An 18,364-nucleotide genomic window follows, 5' to 3' on the forward strand; every position below is an offset into this window, starting at 1 on the left:
CATGATTAAAATAAGTTTTATTCAAAGTTCTGCTGGTATACAGTGTATTACATGGTGCATTGGTCATGAAGCTCAAGACAGGCTACAGAACAGGGTGAAACTGGCCATGGTAGGAAGGGTTTCAATATAGTACATCACTTTCCTGGGTCACATGTAAGTAGGCACAAACAGGATAAATAGTTTTGAATAAGTTGGGGGAAAAAATTCAGGAAGTACCTTTTTCCCCCAAAGTGTTTTCTGTTGTTTCATAGCAACTGAACTAAACTCTGGTATGCAAAGACTACATCCTCTATACAAAGTAGGAAGTACCAACATTGATTGTCTTGCTTGGTCTGTATTGAGGCTTTGTAGTATCAAGTGTGTTTATGTAGAAGACTAATCCAAATCTTAATAATGTGACAGATAGTTTAGCTCTAAATCTCAATATAAATCTGACTGAAATCATACACATCCCCATCTTTAGTTAGAAACAATTATAACCAACACAAAATAAATACATAGGTAAATAATACTGATTATGGTTCAAATACTACCACAGTCCAACGAGTACTGCATACTGCTATGGTCCAAAGAGTACTGCTATGGTCCAAAGAGCACTGCATACTGCTATGGTCCAAAGAGTACTGCATACTGCTATGGTCCAAAGAGTACTGCTATGGTCCAAAGAGTACTGCTATGGTCCAGAGAGTACTGCTATGGTCCAAAGAGTACTGCTATGGTCCAAAGAGTACTGCTATGGTCCAAAGAGTACTGCTATGGTCCAAAGAGTACTGCTATGGTCCAAAGAGTACTGCTATGGTCCAAAGAGTACTGCTATGGTCCAAAGAGTACTGCTATGGTCCAAAGAGTACTGCTATGGTCCAAAGAGTACTGCTATGGTCCAAAGAGTACTGCTATGGTCCAAAGAGTACTGCTATGGTCCAAAGAGTACTGCTATGGTCCAAAGAGTACTGCTATGGTCCAAAGAGTACTGCTATGGTCCAAAGAGTACTGCTATGGTCCAAAGAGTACTGCTATGGTCCAAAGAGTACTGCTATGGTCCAAAGAGTACTGCTATGGTCCAAAGAGTACTGCTATGGTCCAAAGAGTACTGCTATGGTCCAAAGAGTACTGCTATGGTCCAAAGAGTACTGCTATGGTCCAAAGAGTACTGCTATGGTCCAAAGAGTACTGCTATGGTCCAAAGAGTACTGCTATGGTCCAAAGAGTACTGCTATGGTCCAAAGAGTACTGCTATGGTCCAAAGAGTACTGCTATGGTCCAAAGAGTACTGCTATGGTCCAAAGAGTACTGCTATGGTCCAAAGAGTACTGCTATGGTCCAAAGAGTACTGCTATGGTCCAAAGAGTACTGCTATGGTCCAAAGAGTACTGCTATGGTCCAAAGAGTACTGCTATGGTCCAAAGAGTACTGCTATGGTCCAAAGAGTACTGCTATGGTCCAAAGAGTACTGCTATGGTCCAAAGAGTACTGCTATGGTCCAAAGAGTACTGCTATGGTCCAAAGAGTACTGCTATGGTCCAAAGAGTACTGCTATGGTCCAAAGAGTACTGCTATGGTCCAAAGAGTACTGCTATGGTCCAAAGAGTACTGCTATGGTCCAAAGAGTACTGCTATGGTCCAAAGAGTACTGCTATGGTCCAAAGAGCACTGCATACTGCTATGGTCCAAAGAGTACTGCTATGGTCCAAAGAGTACTGCATACTGCTATGGTCCAAAGAGTACTGCTATGGTCCAAAGAGTACTGCATACTGCTATGGTCCAAAGAGTACTGCATACTGCTATGGTCCAAAGAGTACTGCTATGGTCCAAAGAGTACTGCTATGGTCCAAAGAGTACTGCTATGGTCCAAAGAGTACTGCTATGGTCCAAAGAGTACTGTATACTGCTATGGTCTAAAGAGTACTGCTATGGTCCAAGTAGTAATACTATCTACTACTGCAGTACATAGAAATGAAATAACAGCAGAGGTTGTAACAGTAAATAGGATGGGGGGGGGGGGCAGGTCCCAATTCAAATCCCTAGCCTCTACCCATAGATTCCTCCTGGTGGCCCCGTGTATCTATAAAAACTTGGTTGAAACTTGAAAAAAAAAAAAAAAAAACAATGACAGAATTTCAACCAAAAGCTCTCAACCTATGCAGTCCTTTCAGATGTATAAGGGGGAGGGTGTCAACTAGGGAATAAGGATAGAGGCAAGGGATCGGTTTGGAATGGAGCCAAAGTCAACTCCATGGGCCCCATCTCAAGCCCTAGACCGATGCACTTGTGCAGACCTGAGAGGAGGACACAAATATGGTATACTGTAGCTCCAGCGTAGGGGTTGATTTGGGATTGGGCCAAAGAGCTGAAGAATGTGCTTCTCGGTCGCCCTCCGGTAGCCAATCAGAAGACAAGGAAGAAGTCATCTCCATTGGTGGTGTTCTGGTTGCATGTGTTCCCATTGGCACAGACAGGTTCCGTCAGCCAATCCTGGGGAGTCACCCCAACGTCCAGGACGTGGGGGTTAGTACGGGACACCGCCAGTCTGGAGGGGTGGGGGGGTGAGAGATGGAAACGGAGGTAGGGGAAAAAGTGATGGAATGGGGGAGAGGGTTGAAGAGAGGTATGTAATGCATGTAATGACCTGCAGGGATTATTAGCTGAGTGGGGTGTTCAAACCCCTCTAATCCTGACCCCCTCCACTACAGAGGACCAGCAGCCCCCCTCCACTACAGAGGACCAGCAGATGTTGAATGATCCCAATCAGAAGTGAACTGAAAGGGCGTACACCAGTGGGTCCTACACAAGGGCGTACACCAGTGGGTCCTACACAAGGGCGTACACCAGTGGGTCCTACACAAGGGCGTACACCAGTGGGTCCTACACCAGTGGGTCCTACACCAGTGGGTCCTACACCAGTGGGTCCTACACCAGTGGGTCCTACACCAGTGGGTCCTACACCAGTGGGTCCTACACCAGTGGGTCCTACACAAGGGCGTACACCAGTGGGTCCTACACAAGGGAGTACACCAGTGGGTCCTACACAAGGGAGTACAAAAGTGGGTCCTACACAAGGGAGTACACCAGTGGGTCCTACACAAGGGAGTACACCAGTGGGTCCTACACAAGGGAGTACACCAGTGGGTCCTACACAAGGGAGTACACCAGTGGGTCCTACACAAGGGAGTACACCAGTGGGTCCTACACAAGGGAGTACACCAGTGGGTCCTACACAAGGGAGTACAACAGTGGGTCCTACACAAGGGAGTACAACAGTGGGTCCTACACAAGGGAGTACAACAGTGGGTCCTACACAAGGGAGTACAACAGTGGGTCCTACACAAGGGAGTACACCAGTGGGTCCTACACAAGGGAGTACACCAGTGGGTCCTACACAAGGGAGTACACCAGTGGGTCCTACACAAGGGAGTACACCAGTGGGTCCTACACAAGGGAGTACAACAGTGGGTCCTACACAAGGGAGCACAACAGTGGGTCCTACACAAGGGAGCACAACAGTGGGTCCTACACAAGGGAGCACAACAGTGGGTCCTACACAAGGGAGCACAACAGTGGGTCCTACACAAGGGAGCACAACAGTGGGTCCTACACAAGGGAGCACAACAGTGGGTCCTACACAAGGGAGCACAACAGTGGGTCCTACACAAGGGAGCACAACAGTGGGTCCTACACAAGGGAGCACAACAGTGGGTCCTACACAAGGGAGCACAACAGTGGGTCCTACACAAGGGAGCACAACAGTGGGTCCTACACAAGGGAGCACAACAGTGGGTCCTACACAAGGGAGCACAACAGTGGGTCCTACACAAGGGAGTACACCAGTGGGTCCTACACAAGGGAGTACACCAGTGGGTCCTACACAAGGGAGTACACCAGTGGGTCCTACACAAGGGAGTACACCAGTGGGTCCTACACAAGGGAGTACACCAGTGGGTCCTACACAAGGGAGTACACCAGTGGGTCCTACACAAGGGAGCACAACAGTGGGTCCTACACAAGGGAGCGTAGAGAATTCTGAATAAAGAAATTAAATAAGACCCGCTTAACCTTTTACTTAGCCTTTACGCTGTGACTACTGTAAAATATTGACTAAGTATTACCAAATAATACCACTTCTCTGGAAACAATGTTCATATACTCTTTAGACCTTAGAATAGCCAATTATACATTTAATCGGTTTGGCTTCTTTATTGAACAAAATGTAACTGATTAATTAAATGTCATATTTTAGAATATTTGTGTACAGGTTTTGTTTTCCTTGAAGAGTTTGTCCTAAAAATGTATTGTTTCAACAAGATTTTATATACAACTTGTACAGACTACACCTAATATTAAACAGAAGAGGTATTTGGATTTAATTAAATTTCCTTTAATTCAAATTCTAAATGCAATTCTATATCCTGTTTACGGCTTCAATTCAAATTCAATAATTGAAATGTATGAGACATCCTGAATTCAATTCTGAGTTGAGCCGGACCCTGCTCTCTGTATCATCTCTAGCTCGGACTATTTCTCTAGTCCAACCCGGTCAGTCTGGAGGTCCAGTCTAGATGGAGCTGTGGAGTCATATTCTCCAAAAGCTGTAAATCACTCTCGGGGAAATCTGATCTGAGCAAAAATCAAATGAGCCGATTGATTTCTGTGTTCAATCAGCAGCAAGAAGCGACTCGCCGTATTGACAACAGATACATTTTAGAACGAGTGTCTTACCTAGAAAAAGCCTCATCCAAGTCTTCCTCGATTTCCTGAGAGAGAGAGAGAGAGAGAGAGAGATTGTGAGTTTCTGTATCTAAAATATTTGTCTCCCATTTAGAGAGAAACGGCTGACGGATTATTTGAGGACGTACCCAGACAGTGTCGTTGTCATCAACGTTCTCGGGAGCGTCGTCCACCTGGAACTCCTCGTTGCCATTGGTTTCCTCGTTGCCATTGGTTTCCAAAACCACGGCAACATGGGTCCGTTCCTCCAGGTCCAGTAGGTTACCCGTGGCAACATCTATGGAGACAAAAACCAGCCAATTAAAATCAGTTAAGTTGAGTGTCTACAGTTGGACTCCAACTGCTTGCAGAAAAATAATAATAATCAGGCTTAAATTCTATGGATCCAACCAAGGCCGCACGAGGAGGAAAAGAGAAGATATCAGAAAGACATTTCATTGCTAAATAACAAAGTAAATTACACTGTAGTCATTTAGCAGATGCTCTTATCCAGAGAGATGTACAATTAGTGCCTTCATCGTAACATACATTTGTTGAACATTAACAATAAACAAGGTATTTTGTGTCTTCCGAATGTGTGCATTGGATAAAGATGGAGTGCGTGGGTCTGAGGCTGCGTTTACACAGCCAGTCCAATTCGGATATTTTTCAAAGCTGATTGGAGGAATTTAAAAATAAAAATCAGAATTGGGCTGCATGTGAAAATGCAGCCTCAGTGTCGCTCTGTGTGTGGATGTCGCCTTACCTTCTCCTTTCAGACTAGCCAGGCTGTTGGATCCTTCTAATTGGGAGATGCCGGTTGCTTCTCCAGCCGAGCCGGACGTCACCCCGTTCTCTTTCTCTACAAGACACAAAATACTACCATCAACACACACACACGGCTACTGAACAGCTTCTACCCCACAAGCCAAAAGACTGCAGAAACAATTCATCAAAGCGGCTACCCAGACTATGTGCTTTGTCTACCTTTGTATTTCTTTTACACCGACTCACTGGACTCAACCCACACACGTAATACACACGCTGCTACTGGACTCAACCCACACACACGCTGCTACTCTATTATCCATCCTGATTCCCTAGTCACTTATACCCCCGACCTACATATTACCTCAACTACCTTGTACCCCTGCACCGGTACACCTTGTACAGAGCCTCGTTGCTGTCATTGTGTGTTACTATTTTATTTTTTCCCCCCCTTTAGCACATTTCTTACTTTAACTCTGCATTTGTGGAAAATCACCGGTTGTATTCGCCCACATGTGACAAATAACATTTGATTTCATATAGAAATGCTAAATTGTGCCCTTGTGACGCGTGTGTTAATACATGCATGTGTGCGTGTCCATCTCCCGTGTTGCGTGTAATGGGTGTTTGTATTTCAAAAATCTACTGTTATTGGCTGCGTCAACACATTTAAACCAGCTGTTATTGGCTGCGTCAACACATTTAAACCAGCTGTTATTGGCTGCGTCAACACATTTAAACCAGCTGTTATTGGCTGCGTCAACATATTTAACCAGCTGTTATTGGCTGCGTCAACACATTTAAACCAGCTGTTATTGGCTGCGTCAACACATTTAAACCAGCTGTTATTGGCTGCGTCAACACATTTAAACCAGCTGTTATTGGCTGCGTCAACACATTTAAACCAGCTGTTATTGGCTGCGTCAACACATTTAAACCAGCTGTTATTGGCTGCGTCAACATATTTAACCGGGGAACTGGGCGGAGGCCTGCTAGTGGTGACTATTTAACAGTCTGATTGCCTTGAGAGGGAAGCTGTTTTTCCCCAGCCTCAGCTTTGATGCACCTGTACAGACCTCACTTTCTGGATGTTAGCAGGGCCTGAACAGCAGCCTACCTTCTTTGGCAACCTGCCACAACTCAAAGGCCACTCTAAAGGCCTGTGCTACAGTCAGAGTCACTGCCTGGGCCTAGGAGAGAAAGAGACCATTCACAAAGCTGTTATTATGCTATAAGCCCCAAATGAAACAACATTAACAATCAAAAGACACTGAAATTAAGAGTACAGATTATTTTATGGGACAACATACAAACGTTATTGAAAAAGACCATGTGACAAATATACTTTTATTATGTGTGAGTGCATGTATGCATGTGTGAGTGCATGTATGCATGTGTGAGTGCATGTATGCATGTGTGAGTGCATGTATGCATGTGTGAGTGCATGTATGCATGTGTGAGTGCATGTATGCATGTGTGAGTGCATGTATGCATGTGTGAGTGCATGTATGCATGTGTGAGTGCATGTATGCATGTGTGAGTGCATGTATGCATGTGTGAGTGCATGTATGCATGTGTGAGTGCATGTATGCATGTGTGAGTGCATGTATGCATGTGTGAGTGCATGTATGCGTGCATGTATGCATGTATGCGTGCATGTGTGAGTGCATGTATGCGTGCATGTATGCATGTATGCGTGCATGTGTGAGTGCATGTATGCGTGCATGTATGCATGTATGCGTGCATGTGTGAGTGCATGTATGCGTGCATGTATGCATGTGTGAGTGCATGTGTGAGTGCATGTATGCATGTGTGAGTGCATGTATGCATGTGTGAGTGCGTGTATGTATGAGTGAGTGCGTGTATGTATGAGTGTATGTATGTGTGTATATGTATGTGTGTATGTGTGTATGTGTGTATGCATGTATGAGTGTTCTCCAGAATCCCAGCAACACATGCAGTCGAAAAGGGGACACGAGGAGTGCAACCTTCTAATGTTTCCCCCGGGGGAAACGAGAGAAGGCCAGTCAGATGTAGGGGTTATATTGGAAGCAAACATGTTTTAAAGGCAGGCTTTTGTTCCAGCCCCCGCTTTAATACACCCAATTCAGGTGCTCAAAGTCCTGTTGAGCAGCTGATTAGTACAGTCAGCTGGGTTAGAGCAGGACTGGAACAAAACCCTGCACACCTAGTAGTTATAGTAGGAAGGCTGTTCCATCCTGTTCTAAGGAGAGGATTCATTTCCGTGTCTATCCCCTTCCCTAACCCCTAGACCAGGGTTATAGCAGTGGGGGGGGGGGGGGGTACTGGAGGACCAGGGTTATAGCGGTGGGGGGGGTACTGGAGGACCAGGGTTATAGCGGTGGGGGGGGGGGTACTGGAGGACCAGGGTTATAGCGGTGGGGGGGGTACTGGAGGACCAGGGTTATAGCGGTGGGGGGGGTACTGGAGGACCAGGGTTATAGCGGTGGGGGGGGGGGGGGGGGGGTACTGGAGGACCAGGGTTATAGCGGTGGGGGGGGGGGGGGTACTGGAGGACCAGGGTTATAGCGGTGGGGGGGGGGGGGGGGGTACTGGAGGACCAGGGTTATAGCGGTAGGGGGGGGGTATTGGAGGACCAGGGTTATAGCAGTGGGGGGGTACTGGAGGACCAGGGTTATAGCGGTGGGGGGGGGTACTGGAGGACCAGGGTTATAGCGGTGGGGGGGTACTGGAGGACCAGGGTTATAGCGGTGGGGGGGGTACTGGAGGACCAGGGTTATAGCGGTGGGGGGGGTACTGGAGGACCAGGGTTATAGCGGTGGGGGGGGTACTGGAGGACCAGGGTTATAGCAGTGGGGGGGGTACTGGAGGACCAGGGTTATAGCAGTGGGGGGGGTACTGGAGGACCAGGGTTATAGCAGTGGGGGGGGGGGGGTACTGGAGGACCAGGGTTATAGCGGTGGGGGGGTACTGGAGGACCAGGGCTGGAAAACACTGCTTTAGTGTTCACAGAACTGAAAGATGGCAATAAAATTAACAAAAACAATTTTTTTAAAGCAACATGCCACAATGTCACTGGTCTAGTTCATATAAGGAAACCAGTCAAATTAAATAAATGCATTAGGACCTACTCTATGGATTTCACATGACTGGGAATACAGATATGCATCTGTCGGTCACAGATAAAATAAAAATTGTAAAAATTATTTAAAAACGGTGACACAGTGAGGCCGGTGGGACGTATTGCCAAATTCTCTAAAATGACATTGGGGGCAGTTTACGGAAGAGAAATTAACATTCTATTCTCTGACAACAGCTCTGGTGGACATTCCTGCAGTCAGCATGCCAATTGCACGATCCCTCAAAACTAGAGACATCTGTGGCATTGTGTTGTGTGACAAAAATGCACATTTTAGAGGAGCACCTGTAATGATCATGCTGTTTAATCAGCTTCTTGATATGCCACATCTGTCAGGTGGATGAATTATCTTGGCAAAGGAGAAATGCTCACTAACATGTATATAAACAAATTTGTGCACAACATTTGGGAGAAATAAGCTTTTTGTGCAGGATGGGACTAACACTTTACATGTTGCGTTTTTTATTTGTGTTCAGTGTAGATAGGTTAAATACAAAACATTCAGTTAGCCTACAGGAGGTCCAAGCAGAGGCATAAGAATATTTCTTAGACTCATCCAGTCTTTCCAGATTACAGGGCTTGTTGTGGTGTCAGTTCACACTCACCACTTTCCTCTTGGAGCAGAGGTAGGCGTGGCACTCCAGTGTTCCGTTGAGGGCGTTCTGGGAAATGTAGGCAAACACCTTGTAGTGCAGCTTGTCCGCCGTGCAGTAGGATATCCTGCAGGACACAAGGGCAAAGGTTAACATGTCCAGAGGGCAAAATAAATTCAGCGGTTTAACAGTTACGGTTGAAAATGGCAAGTGTCCTCAGAGAGAGAGATGTCACCCAGCTCTGTGGAGGTCTGGTCTCCTGTATTTTCAAAGACATTTGCCCTCTTCCCCAACACACCTGTATATGGAGATGTGGTCTAGCAGCTGGTTGGTCAGACTATCGTAGAGCATTATACCCTGAGGAGAAACCTTCAGAGACACCTTCTGAGGCTTCTTACCTCCCGCTTTGGCCTGGAGGGGACAGAGAATATAGATTCATTACAAAGGCTTTGGCCTGGAGGGGACAGAGAATATAGATTCATTACAAAGGCTTTGGCCTGGAGGGGACAGAGAATATAGATTCATTACAAAGGCTTTGGCCTGGAGGGGACAGAGAATATAGATTCATTACAAAGGCTTTGGTCTGGAGGGGACAGAGTTGATGACAGAGAATACAGATTCTTTACAAATCAATTATTTCTAAAGGCTTTGGCCTGGATCTATGAGATAATAACAATAAGACAAAGATTTTAAAATAATCACAATAAAAGCAAGATCTCTCTATCGATCATCAGTAAGCATTGATGCTAAGAAAAGATGAACAATATAATGAAACCAATACAGCTAATTAGTCATTTGTTTTAAAAGGAGCAGGGCACGTTATTTAGTTAACAAGAAAAAAATGCTGTTCTTGAGAGCAGAAGCAATCAAGATCAACTCCAAAACTATAAATCAAGAGTTTAGGAACTTCCTGTGTTTTGAAATTCCAATCCCTCCTACTTGTATGACATCACAGCTCACCGTGGCAACGATCCTCTTGACAGCAGCTGCTGATAGGTCCTCTCCTTTGGCCTGGTCCACCAGGGTCATGCCTAGGTGGCGGAGATTAAAGGTCATGCCATCTACAACAGTCTCCCTCGTGTCGGTCCAGTTCTCAGGAAGTTCTGGAGAGACAGGTTATAAGATTGACCCCCTATTCCTTACAACCATAGCAAGGTTATTATAGTAAAACGAAAACTGAAACTAAAATAAAGAATTTATAAAATAATTTAGTAACCTGAAACTAAACAATTATGTTTTTTTATTATCTTCGAAACTTTGGCCAAAAATCAAAATGTGGTTTAATGCTGAAAGTAGATGGGGTGGTTTCAAATAGCTAGTGATAATGATGCACAAGCTAGGCCTACCACTACCTAACAGGGAAGAAATCCGAGGGCAAGCACGGAGCGTGACTGGGCCAAGCTAGAGCAGCTTGTGAAGTTGCTGGAGCCGTTCGCAATCCACACCGACTTCAAACTGACAGCCAGTCACTGTCTGATGTGGTACCGTGCCGTCTCAACCTCGAGTCACACTCGCAGTCAACTACTGTTGCAAAACAGTTGGCACAGGTCCTCCTGAAGTCACTGCGCGAGCGCTTTGCAGGCATACTGAATCCTCAGGCAGCGAACTTCAACCCTCACTCTGCAGCAGCTTGTCTGATGACCCAAGTGTGTCTCTGGCACTTCGCTCAACAGAGATGGAGCCACTGATGAGGGAAACAAGACTCTGCACTTAGCAAATCAGAGGGTACAGTCATGGAGCAGCAGGACCAGAAGCAAGATGCCAGCACGTTGAATCCAGCAAGCATCTCGACCACAGATCTTCAGAAATACAGCTTCCTCGTATCTAAGACTGTCTGAGGGTCTCCCCTGGCATGGCATTCAGGGCCCTGTCTGAGCTGTGGAAATACCTGGAAGAGGTAAAGGGGGGCATGTTTACAGAGTCATCTCTCCAGTTCTGGCAGGCAAGGATGGCCGTTTATCCAAGGGGTTTCTGCCCCTGCATCCAAAGCGTCAGTGGAGAGAATATTCTGTCTGTGGACAACTGTCATCAGCCTTAAGAAACTGAACGACCACCTCTCTGGAACAGAGTCTTGTTTGATTTAACAGAAACACACACAGAAGAAGTTAGCCTGGGCAGTGCCCTTGAGGACTTTCGCCATTTTTTTTATTTTATTTAGTCAACTGGGCAGGACTTCCAACTTCATTGGCTGAGCCCTCCTGATGACCCGGGGTTGTAGTCATGACAGCCAGGTCATCAGGAAGGAAATCAGCCAATGAGATTTACTCTTGAAGAAGAAAATGGACTATTTCAAGATGGAGATGTCCTCAACGGTGCTGCCCATGTTCTCACAGACACCCTCATGACACAGACAGAGATGAGTTGTCTATCCAAGTCTATGGTACCATCTCCTTATGCATTACTGCCCCCCAGTGGCAAGAAGTGACATTCACAAAAAATAACTATAAGCCTACAACACAAACGTCTCCTAGACTACCACAGCTACTTTCTCTCCCAAACACTAAATATATATTTTTTAAACTTTAAAAATGGTTTATCAAACAAAATAACCAGTAAGTCAAGTCAGAAAACTGACAAACTAAACAGAATTTCAAATAAAAATCTAAAAACTAATATAAAAAAAATAATAAAAAAATCACAAAACTATAATAAAGTTTGAACCATAGAGATATATACTCTATGGGATCAAGACCAGGTCATGACCTCCAGGTTGTTCTCACATGCATCTGTCCAGTTTCCAAGCAGCTAGGTGGGTCAAAGTCCAGATGCTATATTCAACCATGTTTGAGAACAAGGTCAATACTATGAGAGATGTAGCAACCCATATGTCTCTGAAATACTGTTGAGTCAGTGTTGGTCTGTCGCTAGCTGAGCTAAAGATATTTTCCTTTAACAGGACTTTGTTTTTGAATATGAACGTGAAAAAAATATGTCTAAAACAGTTTCAACAAAACACTTTATGGATCAGGTTGGAAGAAAATAACTGTAGGTAAAAGTACATGTTTTTACTCAGAACTAACCTATAGCTTGACCAATAAAAAAAGGGCAAAATATTGAGGGGGAGAAAAGGGAAAAATATTGAGTAAAAGGGAATAGTCTTGTACACTAACTTTGACAAGCAATGATAAGAGAAAGATGTTAATCTGTTCCAGAGTCTCCATCGATGTTTTCATTGTTTTTAGCCTGGGGTAAGTTATCTAGGATCAGCTACCCTCTACCAAACCTTTGCCTGTAGCATGCTGCACTCATCACGGAGAAGAAACGTCAGTGGGCGTGGCATTTGGCTAGAGCTATGTGGATAGGTAGCCAGGCAAATTAAACCTTAACATGCAGTAGGTAACTTCATCCCACTTCCATGTTTAATTGAAGGAGAAAGACAGAAAGCCAAAATGGGGGGGGGGGGGGGACAGTGAGTAATATTAAATATTGAAGTCCATTTTCTCATTCCTCATCTCTGTGCATCTGTAGCCTTCTAGAACTCTGGAGATCTAGTGCACACTGCCATACACACAGATGCAGACACACACAGACCTTCTCTCTCTCTCACCCAGATACATCACATAGACGTTCTCTCAGACACGGGCCAAGAGCTACCACCTACACACCATCCCCAGAACGGTTACATTTAAAACTAGAAAACAGTCCCAGTGTTTTCTGGTTTGTTAACCATGATTCTGACTAATGACCATAACATATACATCACTGTCTATCATGAGGAGGATTGTGTGTGTGTGTGTGTGTGTGTGTGTGTGTGTGTGTGTGTGTGTGTGTGTGTGTGTGTGTGTAGTAACATGCAGCTCTGCTTTGAGACGAGATTGACTGACTGCCTGATGACCAGAAAACAAGATGGATGGCTTCAGGTGTTCGTGAGGGGAATCGGCTGAATGTACATGTGGGATGACAAGACACCAGAGAAACACACTCCTAAAGATCATCATTAATGACTTTCCCTTATCAATCTCTCAAAATCAAAGAATTTGGCAGAGATGGTTATGAAGGAAGAAGTCAACTGAAGTGATTTCTGATGGACTTGTACTTGAGTGCTTCTTTGCAGTTTGCATCATTACCAAGTCTTCAAGTATGAGGGATAAGATGAATGGAGGGAGAGAGAGAAATGAGGGTAACAGTGGACGGAGAAATGGAGAAGGCTAGGATATGCGTTTCTGTCATATAGATCCAGTGCTTCACTTTAGGTTTACATAGTCTATGTTATCTAGGGACATTGGACTACCAGGAGCTGACTTCTGACAGGGCTAGCATCGAATGAAAACACTGCTTCTTAGAAGACCTGAGGGCTATGTCCAATGAAATTACTTCTTCTTAGAAGACCAGAAAGGGTTCAAGATCATGTAAGGTTTCTGGATGCAAGTTGGACCTATAGATTAGACTACAGTGACACGCACAGACACACGATAACGCAGGGAGGTCGACCGCTCCGTCCCAATGCAGACCAAAGGTAACAAAAACATTGCCACAGCAACAGGAAACAGACAACAGAGCCCTCTATCAACACAACAGCCAATTAGAATCCAGGGATTTCAAGGTGGATATAAAATGAGTGAACAAACAATAATAGTGAATTCTCAGAACTCTGTCAACTACACCTATAGGAATGAGGAAAAACAATACATTCACAGAAGTCAACACATACTATTTGAGTATGGGGGGGGGGGTAGAACTAAATGGATTTCACAGAACTAGGTATAGATACCATAGGAGTGACTGAACATGACTAATTAGTGACTAATGAGTATTCTAGTTCCTAATTCTATGTACTGTGGAAATAAGCAGTGCCTTATAATACTGTGTAATAAATAAGAGGACAAACGATACTGTTGGTGATGTGGAAGTGACGTGGCCTCAAATGGACAAATATTATCCAATGGTCCATGTGTCAAGAGGACGTGGGGGGGGGGGGGGGGAGACAGCCAAGGTGGCTTTTACCTCAACCCATTTCTAAAACCCTCTCTAACACAAAAGCCATCTGTTAGACACGGGATGATGTCATAAGGTGAATGCACCAATTTGTAAGTCGCTCTGGATAAGAGCGTCTGCTAAATGACTTAAATGTAAAATGGATGAGGAAAGGAGTGTGAGGCGTGTTGGATACAGTAGCCTTGGGCGTTGCAGAGAAAAATTAGTTTTTTTGGGGGAGACGGTAAATGGATTATACATCTGTGCCTGAGGGCAACTTCTATCCAACTCCCAGTCTAGTAGACTGGGGACAATATCTTCCTACACAGTATTATAAGGCTCTGCTTTATTTCCACAGTACATACCATAGAATTAGGAACTAGAACGAACGATACTATAGGAGTGGGGTCCTACAGGCTGAACGATATGGGTCACTAGTGATGACGGAGGACTTTTTCCCCAACCTGGAAAAAAGATTCAGAACCAGGGAACCTAAACACTCAGAAAGCCTACTGTAGATTAGAGACCAGAAAGCCTACTGTAGATTAGAGACCAGAAAGCCTACTGTAGATTAGAGACCAGAAAGCCTACTGTAGATTAGAGACCAGAAAGCCTACTGTAGATTAGAGACCAGAAAGCCTACTGTAGATTAGAGACCAGAAAGCCTACTGTAGATTAGAGACCAGAAAGCCTACTGTAGATTAGAGACCAGAAAGCCTACTGTAGATTAGAGACCAGAAAGCCTACTGTAGATTAGAGACCAGAAAGCCTACTGTAGATTAGAGACCAGAAAGCCTACTGTAGATTAGAGACCAGAAAGCCTACTGTAGATTAGAGACCAGAAAGCCTACTGTAGATTAGAGACCAGAAAGCCGGTCACTCACTGCCAGTAACTTTAAAACTCAACATCACCTACCTCTACATCACATTTTGTGTTAAATAAACAACTCATGAAATCATGTTCAAGTTAACGAGGCAAGTCAGTTAAGAACAAATTCTTATTTTACAATGACGGCCTACCCCGGGCCCAGCCCTCCCTTAACCCGGATGACCCCGGGCCCAGCCCTCCCTTAACCCGGATGACCCCGGGCCCAGCCCTCCCTTAACCCGGATGACCCCGGGCCCAGCCGTCCTGTTAACCCGGATGACCCCGGCCTAGCCCTCCCTTAACCCGGATGACGCCAGGCCTAGCCCTCCCTTAACCCGGATGACGCCAGGCCAATTGTGCGCCTCCCTATGAGACTTCCGATCACAGCCGGTTGTGATACACCCCTGGATCGAACCAGGGTCTGTAGTGACGCCTCGAGCACTGAGATGCAGTGCCTTTAGATCACTGTGCCACTCGGGAGGCCCCTAAATAAGAGGCTATAACAAAACCCAACATCCATAAGTGTGTTAACAATGGAGGAAGCACCAGCAGTTCCCAAGCCTGAACCCAGCCATGCTGCGGACCAGAGGAGAAGAGGTAAGAGGGATTACTGGGCCCAAAAATCTGTCTTCTCCAGCAGGTGGTGTTTTTGGATGGAGGACAATGAGAATGTTGAATGTGGTTAAACAAAACATTTAATGGTTTATTTGCATCTTATTTGATAGAATCTAAGTTTGGTTGTTGAGTGTACGTTTATAAAAACTGAGAAAAACAAACACTTTATATCAAGAGTTGTGCCTGTTCATCGCGCATATCTGCCCTCTCATTGGCTAGAACGATCCCACCTGATCTTACCTCCCCCCCAGACTGCTTTCCATTTTTTTTTTTGAAATGCATGTATTTCGTTGTCAGAGCGGCCATTTGAGTATCTGGTTACTAACATGGATAATGTGTGGATTTACTGACTGAAGCATCCCTGTAGCTGTTATCGTGACTATAGTGATTAGTAGTTCTAGTTTCCCCGGCCGCCACCAAATCCCCCACCCTAGCCCGGGATCACGTGAGATTTAGCACACAATCTGCATCCTACCCTCTTCGCTACATAGTGCACTACTATTGACAAAGGTCCCATAAGGCTTGGGTCAAAAGTAGTGCACTATGTAGCGAATAGGGTGGCCAACTGACGTGTAAATATGCCCCCACAGTGCCGGTAGTTGATATATTAGCAATAACAACAGCCACGTGTTCCATTGAGACGGTTCCAAACTGGGTGAGAGATGATTCTTAAGAAAGCTACACGGACCTTCAAAACTACTGAGAGGAGGATAGACTTGATTCAAACATTGGTATCGTTTGTTATTTTAAAAAGTGGATATTTAAAAGTAGACTATTTATCAGTGGTGGAAAAAGGACTCAAAAAGTCCTACTTGAGAAAATGAGTCCTTTTCTATTAAAGGTGTCAAGTAAAGGTGAGTCACCCAGTAAATTATTACTTGAGTAAAAAAGTATTTGGTTTTAGAATGTACTTAAGTATCAAAGTATTAATAATTGAAAATCCTTATATTAAGCAAACCAGACAGTACACTACAACTGACATTCATTTACAAACAAAGCATGTGTTTAGTGAGTCCACCAGATCAGAGGCAGTAGGGATGACCAGGGAGGTTCTCTGTTTAGTGAGTCTGCCAGATCAGAGGCAGTAGGGATGACCAGGGAGGTTCTCTGTTTAGTGAGTCCTCCAGATCAGTGGCAGTAGGGATGACCAGGGATGTTCTCTGTTTAGTGAGTCCATCAGATCAGAGGCAGTAGGGATGACCAGCGATGTAGTTAAGTGAGTGAATTGGACCATTTTCCTGTCCTGCTAAGTACTCAACATGTAACGAGTACTTTTTGGTGTCCGAGAAAATGTATGGAGTAATAAGTACATTATTTTGGAATGTAGTGAAGTAAAAGTAGTCAAAATATACATAGTAAAGTAGAAATACACCCCCAAAAAACTACTTAAGTATTTTACACCACTGCTATTTATGTACAGGCAAAATTATCCCTATTAGGCTACTGTAATAGTACACTGAACAGCGTCAGTAAAATAGTTCCCAGTATAGGGACAAAGTAGACAGCGTACTGTTACCCAAACAGGCAATTAAGTCATTGCATGAGAGATGAATATGGTTACCAAGGGTGTGGTGCATTTCAGGCTCTGATCTCATGAATTGGGAAGACTTGCGGTTAGTGGATCACTAGATCGGCAGTGTAGGCTGAGGACCTTCCTGTCTTATCAAAATCCCCCCCCCCCCAAAAAAAGCGGTATTATATTGTAACCGGATTAATTTCATTAGGGAACACGTAGTTGCTACATGTTTGTTTCTTACTTGATTGGTAGCGTAATTGTGCCCCCACGTAGGCATGACAACAGTAGCCTAGAGAGTGAACTAATGAAAAACATGCAATGGATATATGATTGATGAAATTATGTAAAAGTGTTGCACTGGATCTAACAAGTGTTACTAAGTAGCCAACAAACGACCAGAAATTCAGCATATCATAAATTGCACCCACAAACATAAAAATTGTCAAGTGTTAATAATTCGCTGTGTTTACACCACTAAAACAATTTGTCGAATGCTTTGTTCACTACTTTGTTCAGTACAAAGCATAGGCGAAGAGGAGTGAAGCAAATATCAGAGTACGTTTTCACTTAAAAACAAACCTTACTTTTATGTTTGCCCGAATTCCAAGACCGTTTCGCGATACTTGGACTTCGGATGATAGCTCTTCCAGCCGACCGTAAGGCATCCATCACCGACTTTTAGGACAAGAAAACTTGACAAAACAAGTTTGTAGACCACAGAGCTCCAAAGACTGTAGTTGACTTCTTAGTCTTTGGGATGATTTGAATTGGGACCCGGTGCGCGGCGCTATATCTGCTAATCAACCGAACGGGAAACCCCACCAAACATACGTCAGGAGGGAATCCCAAGAGGTCAAAACAGTGTCAAGCGGCATTTGATTTAAACAAATAAAATAAAACTGCCTTTGCTTTATTTCCTGTTATATCAACAAGCGATAACGAAGAAGCTAGACTACTTGTCCCAATGTTTTAAAACATTTTTCTTTTTTTAAAAGCGCAAGTCATGAGTTATCAACAAAAATAACGTACTGTCGCCACCTTGTGGTCATAAACTGTAACAAACCTCCTCCTGCATACAATTCTAATCCGTATTCAGTATTGAGGTAAACCAGAGGGAAAATGTAAGTTCACAGACAAGTAGGAACTCTAAGTTTCTCATCAGGTTTTCCACTCATTGGAGGTACAATGTATTAATGCTCTGGTGCATTAGTAGTCTAAACAAGAGCCTGATGAATAGGCAGATGGCAACATCAGAGATATTCATATCT

At 44.5% G+C, this 18,364-nt stretch overlaps 1 protein-coding gene across 2 annotated transcripts in view; it reads right to left on the reverse strand.

Moving 5' to 3' along the window:
- LOC129830692 (low density lipoprotein receptor adapter protein 1-A-like) overlaps positions 1–18,364 on the reverse strand; it is a 22,074-nt gene continuing 3,710 nt past the window's right edge. Inside the window, exons 1-9 of one of the 2 annotated variants that reach the window (XM_055893299.1) lie at positions 17,681–18,303; positions 10,144–10,286; positions 9,482–9,594; positions 9,196–9,310; positions 6,587–6,659; positions 5,468–5,563; positions 4,851–4,999; positions 4,714–4,748; positions 1–2,527 (exon numbers count right to left, since the gene is read on the reverse strand). In XM_055893299.1, coding sequence (XP_055749274.1) covers positions 2,386–2,527; positions 4,714–4,748; positions 4,851–4,999; positions 5,468–5,563; positions 6,587–6,659; positions 9,196–9,310; positions 9,482–9,594; positions 10,144–10,286; positions 17,681–17,765 — 951 coding nt within the window. In that variant the 5' untranslated portion in view covers positions 17,766–18,303 and the 3' untranslated portion in view covers positions 1–2,385. Of the gene's footprint in view, positions 2,528–4,713; positions 4,749–4,850; positions 5,000–5,467; positions 5,564–6,586; positions 6,660–9,195; positions 9,311–9,481; positions 9,595–10,143; positions 10,287–17,680; positions 18,304–18,364 lie in introns of those variants that run through there. The other variant, XM_055893301.1, reaches the window with a different exon arrangement.

Source organism: Salvelinus fontinalis, chromosome 32 (genome assembly GCF_029448725.1).
Source record: "Salvelinus fontinalis isolate EN_2023a chromosome 32, ASM2944872v1, whole genome shotgun sequence".
NCBI classification, from domain to species: domain Eukaryota; kingdom Metazoa; phylum Chordata; class Actinopteri; order Salmoniformes; family Salmonidae; genus Salvelinus; species Salvelinus fontinalis.